This window comes from Pseudoliparis swirei, chromosome 7 (assembly GCF_029220125.1).
Source record: "Pseudoliparis swirei isolate HS2019 ecotype Mariana Trench chromosome 7, NWPU_hadal_v1, whole genome shotgun sequence".
Lineage (NCBI taxonomy): Eukaryota > Metazoa > Chordata > Actinopteri > Perciformes > Liparidae > Pseudoliparis > Pseudoliparis swirei.
This window is the reverse complement of record NC_079394.1, coordinates 29,173,554-29,188,212: the sequence shown is the minus strand read 5'-3', so window position 1 is coordinate 29,188,212 and position 14,659 is coordinate 29,173,554. Positions and strand designations below refer to the sequence as shown.

Here is a 14,659-nt window from a genome sequence, read left to right as displayed (position 1 = left end):
TACCTCCAGGTAATAAGAATTATGTCCCTTTGGGAATTACTTGTTGGTACCATACCGATAATTATTGGAAGTCTTTTCATTCCCCGGGTAAAAAGTATTAACAGACCCTTAGTAACGAAAACGTTTTTGGGGAAATTAAAATTACATATTGGTTTGGGATGTGCCAAAATTATTAGAACGAAATACCTCGGGGTTTTAGAAGGGGCATTACCAACCCAGTTGGACAAAAAAAGGGGTTTCCCGTAAAAAGGGAAAAGAAATTTGGGGTAAAATTGGGGGTTTGCTTCCAAAAGAATTTAACTTATCCTAAAGATTTTAATTTAAGGCCCAATTTCCCGTCTGGGGAGTTTAAACCAAAAACCCCTACAAAAGGGGGAGGGAACCAGGGGGTTAATTAAATTTTATTTTTAAAATTAGGAAAAATTTGGAGCCCGGCTTGGGGAACCCGGGGACACGGATAACAAAACCCGCCGTGGGGCCCCAGGCCGTGGGGGGAAAGGGATTTTTTTGGGGTGGGGAAAAGTCCCCCCCCAAAGGGGTTCCTTGTGGTCCCGGGTTGGCAAACTTGCGAACATCGGAACTCGGGTCCAGGTTCGAAGCCATTACTTAGCAGGTAACGACTGGTTAGAGAATTGGCATAAAGATTTGCTAGTTCAGAATTGTTACCAGGAGTTGAAAAACCCCTTTGGTACGAAATTTTCCAATTACTCAAATTACAGGGATAAGGAGCGTCGGTGGTTACGCGTGTGCACCCATGCACGGGTCATGGAAAACTTCCCAAATTCCTATTGGGGGGGAAAACCCTTGAGCCTTTAACAGTTGTTTAACGATTCCAATTTAATTTTCAATCATAACCCCTTACTTTTATTATGCATTAGGTGGCATTGGTCGGGCCAATATCACCGAATGTTGTCGTTTTTTCGCATGAAACCCTAGAAAAAAATCCTAAAATTGATGATAAACATGGGGAAATTTGGAGAATGAATTAATTTCCAGGGGAATCAAAAACCTTTGCACTTATAGATGATTTGTCAAAATTTTCAACGATTTCTTTCTATACTGACATTAAATCTGATGTCCATTTGTAGCAAACCATGGGCCACTTTATTATGCTGCTATTAACCTCTATTCAGGTTACCTGAGCCAAGGTGGAGGGGATGGGGAAACCTGTAATTTGTACTTGACTCGGTTCCCCCAAGTTAGAATGGCCAAGGGTCTGTTACGTGGGAATTAAGGGAGGCCAAAAAGGTACCATGGACAGGTGACCAATGTTCTCCTTTTTCCACTGAAGTTTATTTGAGCCAGATACCTGAAAAGCCAATGCCTGTTAACCTGTTCAGCCTATGCGATTCATGTGGGGGCCCTGAATTAACTTGTAAAGATTTTCATTCTCGATTTGTTAAAACCTCGGGTGAAAGTGCCCAATGCAGGTTCAGAGTGACGCTAGGTTTTTGTAGCTTTGCCGAAATTTTAAAAGGTTTAGCTATTTAAAATTAACCCTAATTAGTAAACGGAATGGCGTACCGTGCCCAAATGTTAGTCATAGCTTCTTTGCGAAAACTTTCGTGAACATTAAAGCCGTTTCATCCAAGGGAAAATGTTTTAAAAGGAAAGCCGTTAAATCACTACCGTCATAATAAATTTTTGTACCTTTGAAAAATTGTAGAGAGACTATTTATTATAAAGATTTATTCCTAAAGCAAAATTCGTTTAAGGTGGTAATGACTTAACTGGTAAAAGGGGGCCAATAAAGATGAACCTAGGATTCAAAATTAAGTTTAGCCCGCAGGACACCGGGGAAGTTACTTCCCCTTAACTTCTTAATAAAAATGGTCGACAATTTTTAAACGGTCGGGAACTTCTGGCAAAAAGGTCAGCCAGTGGGCCAATGTTTACTTTGGAAAACCATATTATTTTGCACCGCTTCAAGGGTCAACCAATTGCTTTTAAATCACTGTGACCTGGAATGTTGATCGTAGCCCTTGAATCCTAACATTTTCAGATTTTTGACTTGATTTCAAGGCTTCAAGTGCTAAAATGCTCAGAAAACGTGCTAGTTTTTCATATTCTAGGCTTTTGCGAAATTTAACCTTTTGAAGCACGTTTCTGCCAATGCTAAAGGGCTGAATGGGTACCTTTGTCAGTCACCTGGGGCCAAATGTGCTTCTTAAAAATGTTTAGCCCGGGTTCCTCAAAATGATCTTTTCCTTAGAATGGTCAACGTACTTTGAGGAACCGGTACCATGACCTTGCTCGGTTAAAGAAAAATGAATGTTTTGGATAATTTTTAACGGACTCGGCAAGAATTTAATTCGAGTTAATAAAAATCCTGTCACATCTGTTTCGGTAACAAAACTGGACAAATGTGGGCATGAAATGCTACCTAAGGTTTAGGTCTTAGTTTAAACCCATAAGGGGGTTCTCCAACCTTTGAATGGTTATTCGATTTAAACCCAAAATTGTTATAAGTTTAGATTAGACTTTAATTTTTCATTTACTGAAGTTAATGTTAATTATCCGTGTTTGAATCAGGAGGGCACGACTTATGACGGGCCCTTTGGAGTGGCAACGGTAAAACTCATAAAAGCCACAGGGGATAAAAGGGCAATATCAGCTCCCGGGACTTAAGGGAAATATGTAAAAAATTGGGCAATCGGGGAATAAGACTATCAACTGAAAGGGCATTGGCCGCAAAAACATTGGTAGCTAGGACAAAAAGTAATTATAGGGGCCAAGGTGGAGACTGTCAGGGAAAAATGCTGGAGGGAGTTAGATTTCATGCCATTGGCTAACGTGAAATTAAAAAAGGTCACAACCAAAAGCGTTGGTATAAAAACCTTAACTGGATTCATGACTATAAAACTGAAAACAACGTTTAACTCTGAAAATTAAGGCTAAGGAAATTTACTGGAATTTACGCCTTAGCAGTGTTTGCGTCAAAGGATAAAAGCACAAATATGGACAGTTGGAGCAAGGTTTAGGCCAGCTAGGTCCGTTTTCTCGGGGGAAAAAACTGGGAACTAGGTAATGTTTCCCCCTTTTAATTTTGATAGCGAGGTTGATCATAGCTTTAGAAAAATTAGTCTGATTTATATATTTTCCTTGATGTCATTAGCCCTAACTTAACCTAGGAGCGGTAAGTAGCGATTTGATCCCTTTAATTTGGGGAAAGGGCTGGAAAGTCGGACTGTTTTAAACTGACCACAGGTGTCGAGAGGTGCCATAATAGCTCCCATGATAATTGCAAGAAGGAGAAGAAAATTATTTGAAGCCAAAACCTACTGTACTTGATGCATAGGGTCATGATCCAAAGGAAATGCGAAGACATTGGTTGGGGGAAATTAGGGGTTTGCAGTGACCCTGGTAAAGGAAATTACTCTGAAGGGGGCAGGCTTGACTGTCGCGGATAGTGGCCCAAATAATAATCAGTGCACGGCTAAACTTTCCTGGTAAAAGTATCAGGCTTGGGTCCCCAAAAATTCGATGGCACTAATATAACGTTTAAAATTGCCGAAGTTGAAACCTAAGGAATATGGGAATTTTCGGAAATGGTTTGGGTATTGCCCCAAAGGGTTTAAGAAAGAATTTGGAAAGTAGGCAGGGCCCCAAGGTTGGCCCCGGGCAGGTCCATTTTAAGGGTACAAGATTGAAACGGCTTATTAATTGTTAAATAGAAACACAGGTTTACCGGTAAGTGTTTAAAATAGGTTTTTTGGGGTTTTAAACTAAAAAACAATAATAGGGTCAGGGTTTAAATGTAGGGTTACCCCCCGTGAAGTTGCTAATCACGGTCCTAGGCCCTTGAAAGAGTTGCCATCAGATTAAGGGCAAATATAATGGGGGGTCATATTCCGAATAAAAATTCAACTTCTTGTTATGAGTTGTTCAGAGCAGATTTACCATTAAATTTTATATGTTGCGGCCCAACAGGATTTTATGGAACAAGACCAGCCAAACTAGGTTAAAGAATTGAAATTTTTTAAAAATTCTTAATTCAAAAGAGTTTAAATGAGTCATCCTTTAAGACGTTAAACTGATGATGCTTCAAAGTCGGGTTTATGCCAAATCCGGATGCCCCCTTTCTAACTTAAAGGAAGGTCTCAGGGCGGAGGAAATTGCCGAAAGCCATTTTACAAAGACGTTAAGGTAAGAAACTGATTTTGGACATTTAAATGGGTTTTTAGGCCACATATAAACTAATGGATGTGCAAATGAGATTAAAAGGGATCAACTGATCTAACCCGAACAGTACGGAAACGGGTTGGATAGACTTTTTACATTTTACTAGAACAACCTTAAAAAGTTTACCGGGGAAGGAAATGTTGCCCTCATCCTTTGATTAAACTCAAAAAGAAATGAGTCGTCCTAAAGTGAGGTTGTGGCCCCGGAAACATTTTCGGAATCCCCGGTACAGATTTTTTGACATAGGATCTATAAAGGGATTAATAATTAAGAAAGCGATAAAAGGCGAAAATAGTCAAATTTTTAAGTTTTAAAAATTAATTATTGTCGAAAAGCAAAACCCGGGTAACCTGTTAAAAATCCCCCAAAAAATTTTAAACCCGTTAATTTTAAAGGTACATTGTAAATTATAGGAATTGTTTATGTCCCAAAACTCATTTGAGACCGGGGCCCTTAAATTCTCGGCCAAATCCAGTTTCTTTTGCCTACCATCTAATGTAAAAAGGGGGCCCAGGGCCAGATTGCAAAATTGACTTACCCCCATTTGGTAAATTAGATAATTGTAAAAAATATATGAAAATTTCTATTCAAAAAAATTAATAAATGATTGGTTCAAATAATTAAACAACATTTTGGGAATAAAATATTAAATTTTGGTTTTATAAGGGTAAACCCTTCGGTTTTAAATGGTAGTGCCGAATTGCAATCTTCGTTTGAATATGGATGAAAGCACTTTTAATCAAGAGTTTTAAATTCCTCGATGAAAGGTTTTAAAAAAATTTTTTGTTTTTCCCTAAGCCCGAGATGTCGAAATTATGGTGTTTTTTACCAGTAATTTTTAGTGAGGCATGTTCTAAAAGGGCTTCTTTTAGTTAATCAATAATAAATGGTAATTTCATTATTTTTAATTTGAAAGTAAATTATTCAGTAAAGTTTTTGGGGGAAAACTTGGATTAGTTAATAAGAACGCCAAGTCCAATGGTAATTTAAACTGTAAAATTTGAGAAATGTAAGAAAAAATAAATCAAACCAAACTTGATAGCAAAATTAAAAGAACTTTTTAAACCAGTTTTTAATTAAAAATGTCAAAAATTTTAAACTTAATTAAAAAGGGTCTAATTTTTAAATTTCCTTGGATAATTTAATATTTTAATAGAAACGGGCCTTAAAAGAGAAATTTTTAAATTTCCAATTTTTTAAATTCCTTTGAATCTTTTTTTCCAATAAAAAAAATTAATGGAAAAGATTTAAATAGCTGTGAACATGTTTGGTTTGGAAAAGGGGTTTGGGTAGGGTGGGTTTAAAATGGGGGTGAACACAAAAAACCCAAAAGGGGAAAAGGGCTTAAAAAACCCATTTCCCTAATTTTAAAAGTTTTAAAAAAAAATTTTACAGCTCCTGACGTTTATGTAAACAGCAGAGATTTAAGCATTAATTCGAAATACATGTAGGGAACTCTTTTACAGGGATGATAACAAGAGAACCCTATGCGTTAAAATGAAACTTTTCAACCTGTAATACAATGTTAAAGTAGTAGACTCCTTATGAAATGGTCAACACTGAGTTGTAGTGGCAAAAAATCTTTGAATTAATAGCCATGTATATAGCTGTTGCATAAAAGGGCCGACTATTTTAATCAATTTTTACATTTAATATTTTGCTGATAGTTGAAAGCCTGATATTAATCAGGTCAAGCTGAATAGTTATGTTAATCATTGTGTCACCAGTTGCTTTGGTTCTAAAATGAACTAACATGGAGATTCAATGTTCTCAACTGGTCAGTTGTCTTCTATTTGAGTGACCCGGTGAAGCTATCATTGCAGAAACTGAAAAGTAAGGACAACCAAAGATGATTTGCAGTATAGCGTTCATGCAGTCACTAGATTTTTCCATAAGATGAACCAACTCAATATTTGATGAACTTAGGTCAACTCAGATCCTCAGAATGTAACAGATTTGAGAAATGGACAATCAAATGTTCAACAAAATTTATGAGAATAAAGGGAATATTGTCTGACATACTGAAACATGTCATTGAAAATAGAAGTTGTTAAATGAACGAATAAGAATTTTTTTTTTTTTTTTTTTTTTTTCTTTTGAACTTTTTTTTATTTCAACATAAAAGAAAACATGATGATTAAATCGAATGTTTATTTATTTAAAATCACATTGACTCACACACAATGTGGTTATTTATCACAAAACAAGTCAGGGACAAGTCAGACTCAGTGTCTGTCTCTCAGAGGAGAAATCAGCTTCCAGCACTCAAATGAAAAAAAAAACTACTCAATGTCAGGAAATTACAAGAATTCAAATAAAGTATATTCACTTTACTGATGACAGAGAGATACATTAAATACTGATGAATGAAAATTGTCTCCAAAAATTCTCATAGAAAAATAGACCAATCCTGTTATGTATATATATATATATAAATGCAGATGTCATTTCATATCAGGATAATAAAACTCAAATCAATGTTTAAAATGAACAATTTATTTTCAACAGAAAAGAAAAGTCCATGTTAAATTCTGAGAAAAGGTTCCAAAAACGTATCTTAGCAAATATCTAACAAAGTTTTGCATGTTCTCACTTTCTTCTGAGGTTTTGGTTGTCAGTCTTTGCTCTGGTCTGTTTGTTCATTAGTGTATCTAAGAAGCTTATTGACAGTCTATCATAGGATTTTAGTCATGGTATCTAAAAGTAGTATAGATACCACAATATATATATATATATATATATATATTTGAGTGAGTCAATGTTCCTCATAAAAAGAGTTATTTATTCACACATAAAGAACCAAACATGTATCCATTTAAATGAAATAAGTGTTGAAATGAAACTTGTTGTGATCCTTGTGATCAGGTTAATCTTCTCTCTGAAGTCATGAATCCTCCGCCGAAGCTGCTTCTACACGTCTGCTACCAGCTGCAGGAAACCAGGAAGTGGAGTTCACATTAAAACATGAACTCATCTGATTGGATGATGAACAGATTGTTTCTGTCATCTTTTCTTCTTCTTTCACTTATGTGATTTTAACTAAATGTCTGTTTACAAAAGAAGATGAAACTAAAGTGAAAGCCACTCATGTTCATGATGTCAATAATGATTCATTGTGTATTGATATAATAAACTCTGTGTGTTGTTTTGTGTGTTTACAGACTGTCAGGCTGTGTGATCACAGAGGAAGGCTGTTCTTCTCTGGGATCAGCTCTGAAGTCAAACCCCTCCAGTCTCAGAGAACTGGATCTGAGGTACAACCAGCTGCAGGATTCAGGAGTGAAGCTGCTGACTGGTTTTCTGGAGAGTCCACGTTGTAGACTGGAGACTCTGAGGTGGGTTCACTGTCTGCTGCTAGTGTAGCACCTTCATGTTTAATCAATAACTGTTTGATGGATCTACGTATTGATCCATCAAGTGTTTCATCTCCTGGTGACATGTTCCACTTCACATCAGCTGCCTCGTTGCATGTCGTCCTCTACAACATACGTGTCAAACTCATGGCCCGCGGGCCAAATGTGGCCCGCCACGTCATTTTATGTGGCCCGCGACGGCATGAAATAAATATGCCTTTTCTTAAAAAAGGGAGGAAAAAAATCTTGTGCTTTTATTTTGAAGGTCATTTTTTTTGCCGCGGACTGCGGTCTGTTCAAGCTCCTTCATGCTGCGTTCACGCCAGAGGAGAGGCGAACCCTTGCGTTGCTTTACTAAATGGACTCGCGTGAGTTCAGTCGCCGGACTATTCGTCACGTTTTCTTCACTCGGGCTTGAAGCGCCGGAGAGGGGGCGTGGCTTAACGTGGCAGATAACAGCTCGTTACCACCGTCCACCACGGAAGAAATACACACTCTTTGTTCTGTTGAGAAAGTCCCACACACGTCGGACCATCAAGCCCTCGAGTCTGGGTTAATAATATTAATATTACATATTATATTATCCGTAGCCACACGCAGCTTCTGGATGATGGCCGCTTCCAGAAGATCGATATCCTCCGTAGGTTCTGATTCAACGGTGTGACGTCAGTGACGTCACGCGGAGCATTTGAACAGTCTCACGTACTTTTACCGCCCGAGTTTAAAAAATCAGCCCGAATGAGGCGCTTTTTTCACGTCCTGTCATTCACACGCCTGGCGGACATCCAGACGTGCGTGCGCGCGTGCGTGTGTGACCACATTGACTTTGTATTAACAAACATCCCCAGTTCCCCTATTATGAATTCCTCCATCAGGTCTATGTCAGTGGTCACTAAGGTTGAAGTGAGTGCTGCTTCATGTTGTTCAGAAGAAAAGTTAATGTTGAATATGTGAATCTTTTTAAATTACCCTTGTTTCATGTATTTATAGTTTGTGTATAAAAGCTGCTCCTCAAGACTCTGACTTGTAGAGCAGCTTTATGTGTCAGAGGTTCAGTGAGTGAGACATGCATTACATCTTTTGAGGCTTTTTAAAACCAGACTTTTTTATTTCATGTTTATGCATGAAAGCACTGTTTAGCCATGTTTTAAATAGTGCTGTGAAAAATAACGCGTTAACTCAGTTAATTCAATTACAGGTTTAACTATTTTTTTTTATTTTACGCATTTAACGCATGCGCAGAATGAGCTTCCAATCCGTCTGTTGTTGGTCGTCGGGACGAAAAAAAAGTCACTTGCAAAATGAGCTTCCAATCCACCACTTCAATCTGAACTATGTCCGCTCTCATGCAGACGGTCTGTTCATCGGTAATGATCCTTCCGCAGGTTCACCTCCGGAAACCTTGTTACGACTTCTACTTCCTGTAGATCAGGGTCTCAACACGTCGATCGCGTCCTGCCAGACGATCGCGGCGTAGTGTTGGTAGATCGCATGACATTAAAAGATTGGCCCGCCCTGACATGTTCTCTAGAGCACGCCTTTGTTCTTTATTAAACCAAACGTCTGTTGTTGATCGATCTCCACAGCAGCATGTCATTTCTGTCTCTTCGTTGCGTTAACACTTATCGATCTCCGCCTGGCGCGCCACAGAGCTCCGTGCGCGCGCATCGACCGAGCAAAAAAAAGTCACTTGTCAATCTGTCCACCTTTAGATTGTATCATGGTGGAGTTAATGGTTGACAAACAAGAGAAAATGCTCTGTTTAACCCTCCTGTTAGCTTTACATTTACGAACATATTTACCGGGTCAATTTTGACCCCAGCAATTAAAACCTCCAGAAAATTATTAGAATTAATATTGCCAAGTTTAAGTGTGAGGTACTTTATGTTTGTTTGTTGACTACCTAAATAGCCCTTAAATAAATAAAAAGTTGATATTTCTGATATGTTTGACACAGTGAAAATACAGCCTGGGGTCAAATTGACCCCAAAGAACACCGACATTAAACATTGAATGGAGTCAAATTGACCCGAAAGGTAACAGGAGGGTTAAACATTCAGTTTAGGATGAAGATGTATTAATGTTCCATATGGAAGAAAACTGCTAAATAACTGCTGAGTTGCAGCACCATTGTATAGAAGAATGTATAAATGTATATATCCGTCTTTTGTCATAAATCTCTATGTTCTCACAAAATATACCGAGAATATCGGTAATATGTGATTAATCATGATTAATCCACAAAAACCTGTGATTAATCCGATTAAAAATTTTTCTCGTTTCACAGCCCTAGTTTTAAAGTCTGAAGTTACTGAGTCGTAATGTATGTTGTATTACCTTGTGTCCTTAATATTCACTTGTTGGTTCATAATTGACTGTAAAAGGGAATATTACTAACTAGTAATGTTGTGCATACTGTGATATTCTGAACTCTCAGGTTCAAACTGCACCATCTTTTCATTAAATACATTTGAGAAGTTAAAAATGTCCCTCAAGTTAGGTCTCAGCTTGTCATTCAGGGGTGATAGTGCGTCCCAAAGCCAGACCAGTAGAGAACCACAGCCCCAGACCAGTGGAGAACCACTGCCTAGACCAGTGGAGAACCACTGCCCAGACCAGTGGAGAACCACTGCCTAGACCAGTGGAGAACCACTACCTAGACCAGTGGAGAACCACTACCCAGACCAGTGGAGAACCACTACCCAGACCAGTAGAGAACCACTGCCCAGACCAGTGGAGAACCACCTGTCTCAACTGTGACAAAGCTTTTAACAAAGTTAATGTAATAATGTTTGTTTGATCTTTGATAAAGTAATGTGGGTTAAAATAAATATAATGAAATTAAATAGATTTATTCTATAATATTAAATACATTTGCATATATAGTTATACATTTATATAAGTACACCTAAATAAACAATAAACAAATGCAAAGACAGTTATTTAACAATATGTTCTGGAGTAGTTAGAATTATACCGTGTTAGTGACAACCGGCCCTTTGAGGGCAGCCATGAGGCGGATGTGGCCCTCGGTGAAAATGAGTTTGACACCCCTGAAGCACGACATGGACAACTTGTCTGGCTTCATGCTGCTGATGGATTACTGAACAGGCCTATAGGACAGAGCCAGGGGCCACAGGGTCAGGGGCCACAGGGTCAGGGGCCAAAGGGTCAGGGGCCAAAGGGTCAGGGGCCAAAGGGTCAGGGGCCAAGGGTCAGGGGCCAAAGGGTCAGGCGCCATTTGACAAGTGCATTAAATGTCCCCTGAAGCCCAACAGCGACACACACAGAGAGCAGACACACACACACACACAGAGCACACACACACACACACACACAGGAGCAGACACACACACACACAGGAGCACACACACACACACACACACACAGGGAGCAGACACACACACACACACACACAGAGAGCACACACACACACACACACACGTGCTGCATGTCGTCCACATCGATGTCATGACCACAGGAACTGATCCTCAAGAACCTGTCACATTGATTCATGACAAGTCAACCCAACAACACTGCGTCACGACAACACGGCTCACTCAAGAGACACATTCAGCATGATTCCCCTCAGATGAAGGATATGAACCCATGGTGACGTGGGTCGGTTTCACAGAGACAGCTTATTGATAGCATTCAGCAACACATTGACGCTCTGACGCTAACAGCACGGACAGTTTCATCAACACGCCTCGTCTAACAGACTAACTCACTCCCGGTTCCCAGAGCAGGTCCAACCCGCCTCCCTCTGCTCCACCACCAATCACAGCCACGCACCTCCACCAGCACACTGCCTCCCCATGATGGGCCTGAGGGGGTTGAGGACAGACCTCCAAATACAAAGCCCCCTGGACAGGGTCGCTTCACGATAACAAAAACATCACCAGAGACCAACAAACACAACGCCACGACAAAAAGCAGCTGACTCAGCAAATGCTGTTCACTGAAAGATGAAGTCCGTCCTCCTCTTGATTGGATGATGAACAGATTGTTTCTGTCATCTTTTCTTTTTCTTTCACTGACGTGATTTTAACTAAATGTCTGTTTACAGAAGAAGATGAAACCAAAGTGAAAGCCACTCGTGTTCATGATGTCAATAATGATTCATTGTGTATTGATATAATAAACTCTGTGTGTTGTTTTGTGTGTTTACAGACTGTCACAGTGTGGGATCACAGAGGAAGGCTGTTCTTCTCTGGGATCAGCTCTGAAGTCAAACCCCTCCAGTCTCAGAGAACTGGATCTGAGAGACAACCGGCTGCTGGATTCAGGAGTGAAGCTGCTGACTGGTTTTCTGGAGAGTCCACGTTGTAGCCTGGAGACTCTGAGGTGGGTTCTGTAACGTATTTCAGAATTGTCAGCCTGGAAGAGCTTATACAATACTACGAGTCTGCTATAGTTCTCTCCTTTAGGGAGACGTTTATTGACTGATCACAAGCAAAGTACAAAATGCTCACCTGCGATTGCAATCACACGGGGAGCTCTCCTCAACACACCTGTCTCGGCCCAGGAACCCACGCTTCTCCCCAGCACATCAAAATGCAATCGCTTCCCCCCAGATCTCGTCACAGGAGCATATCCCATCCCTCTTATCCCCGGGTGGGGGCTGTCTGTTGGCCGTGCGTCCCTCTTCGTATGTGTAAATATTGATAACAAGTGTGAATGTTGAATACGGTCAGGCGAGTAGCTATCCTTGAGCTGCAGACACAATATCTCTCTCTCCTCACAGACAAAGTGTCGTCTCTTCTGATGCTTTGCTGGAACCTAGACATTACGGTCCCTTCAATAAATCAGATTAATATTAACAATCCCCATTTTTACATAATTCATTATGTAACTAAATTTTAATATAAATCTAGAAGAACTGGCTCAATCAGTGACAGGGTGGAGATCTGCACATTATACGTAGAAATAGGTGTAATTAAATCAGTACAGAGTGGAAATCTCTAACAACAATAAGACTAAATAAGTGTAGTGTGATATCAGTACAGAGTGGAAATCTCAACATTATAAGTAGAAATAGGTGTAATTAAATCAGTACAGAGTGGAAATCTCTAACAACAATAAGACTAAATAAGTGTAGTGTGATATCAGTACAGAGTGGAAATCTCAACATTATAAGTAGAAATAGGTGTGATTAAATCAGTACAGAGTGGAAATCTCTAACAACAATAAGACTAAATAAGTGGAGTGTGATATCAGTACAGAGTGGACATCTCAACATTATAAGTAGAAATAAGTGTAGTGTGCTATCCAAAAACTTGATAGATGTCATAAAAAGCTAAGCTGAACCCTCTTATATCCAGGATCTTTATATTCCTCGTACTAGAGAACCGTTGTCTCCAGGTATTTGTAACCCTCTTCTTTCTACTGGATATTCCTCTGAGCACATAGTATGCTAATACAAACACAGTATGAAAAACCTCCCTATCATAACAGTCTCACGCCTCTTTAAGTGTGTGCTTGTGTGCACTATATGGGATATGGTCGAACCTTAGCAAGTTATGTGTACAGGACGGGAGCGTCCAATTCGGTTTCTTCCTCGGATCCATCGCCGTTGATACTTAGCTGCTCACCATCGTCTTCATCCTCTCCATCCTTCTCCAGCAACCGCACCTTCTCTGCTAACAGGGCCATCTGATAGGATTGGGGCAATTTGGAGTCCACAGCTGTGGTGATACACTTCAGGCATAACTGTCTGATACAGGGGATCCAACAACATCCGCATAAAGCCAGCACTACTACCCCTACGACTACGGAGAGGACCACAGAGATGATTACGCCTTTCCACTTCCCAAACATATTGTTTAGCCAGTTATTAAAGGGGGTTACCTTGCCTGAGTGTTCTGCCAATTCAAGGGACAGCGCTTTGAGACCCTCTAGGGCCTTGGTGAAAGATCCATCCGGGGCTGTGTTATTTGGGATGTAAGTACAACAAATTTGGCCAAAAATTGAGCACACTCCTCCATCTTTTGCTAACAGCATATCGAGTGCCAACCTGTTCTGATACGTCATTATTGAGGTGGCAGACAGCTGCTCATGCACTCCAGTGAAGGCGTCATGGGTCATGTTAGTCAGACGCTGGATGTTGAAGTGCACATAGTTTAAGCGGTCAACATTTCTGTTTATGGTTATCCATGGGATCACTGATTCGAAACCTGCTGCTATCTGGTTTATTAATTTTTACTCGTTTGGCACCCCTCTGGGTATTCCGATGGCGTCAAAATAGATGGGAGAGCCAGCGTGCAGGTCAAAACTCCTCTTCTTCCTATCCAGGGGACCCGGGTTTTTTACATAACTGGCAAGCTCCTGGGCTCCTACACTCAAAAAAAAGATTCAAGCCCTTCTTAGAGGTGACACATTTAAATATTGTTTGATACATTTAAATAAATCAATTACAAAAATATATATTTATATTTAATGGGTGTAACACAAAATATATGAATACTTTCATTTATTAGATTTATTTAGGTTAGATGGTGTCCATATCAACTCAAAATAAATGTGTTTCATTGAGGACTACCCTTTGCGCATGCGCCTTCTGAAAATCAGTTGTTTGCATGAGGTGAAGACACTTTCAAGGCTCTACGGTGGTGTAGTGGCTAGCACTGTCGCCTCTAAGCCAGAGGCCCGTGGGTTCAATTCCCAGTCGGGGCGTTCCTTCTGCGTGGAGTTTGCATATTTTTTTAGTTAGTTAGTTTATATTTTGAGTTGGACAAACACAAATTAATTTAATTTAATGAATATCGTTATTTTATTTTAGATGTATTTGATACAAATGAGTTGGACTAACTTAATTACATTGTATTGCACTGATGTGCTAAATTTGAGTTGGAGTTGCACATAATTATTGAATGGAAAATCTGCCAAAAATTTAATTGAGTTCATCCAATGAGTCATTTCTTTGAGTGTAGGGGGATTACTTGGATCTGGACTATTAGTGAGACTGAGGTACCGGTTCCTTGCCAGTCCTTGGGGAGGACATTCAACAATCGTCTTCCCCCACAGAACCAGTATGTGTCTGATCTAGAGTACTGCAGTCTAGTTACCTTATCCCAACTTGTTACACTCCTCTTACTGCTGCACCAGTCTCCGGGTAGATCACC

At 39.7% G+C, this 14,659-nt stretch overlaps 2 protein-coding genes across 2 annotated transcripts in view; one reads left to right on the top strand and one right to left on the bottom strand.

Annotated features, from left to right (window-relative positions):
* The window catches only part of LOC130196675 (protein NLRC5-like), a 1,158,129-nt gene that overhangs the window by 163,665 nt on the left and 979,805 nt on the right, over window positions 1-14,659 (top strand). The window contains 1 exon segment of the mRNA XM_056418994.1: window positions 11,709-11,882. Coding sequence (XP_056274969.1) covers window positions 11,709-11,882 — 174 coding nt within the window.
* LOC130196713 (dual specificity testis-specific protein kinase 2-like) overlaps window positions 1-14,659 on the bottom strand; it is a 64,202-nt gene that overhangs the window by 12,884 nt on the left and 36,659 nt on the right. The window lies entirely within an intron of this gene.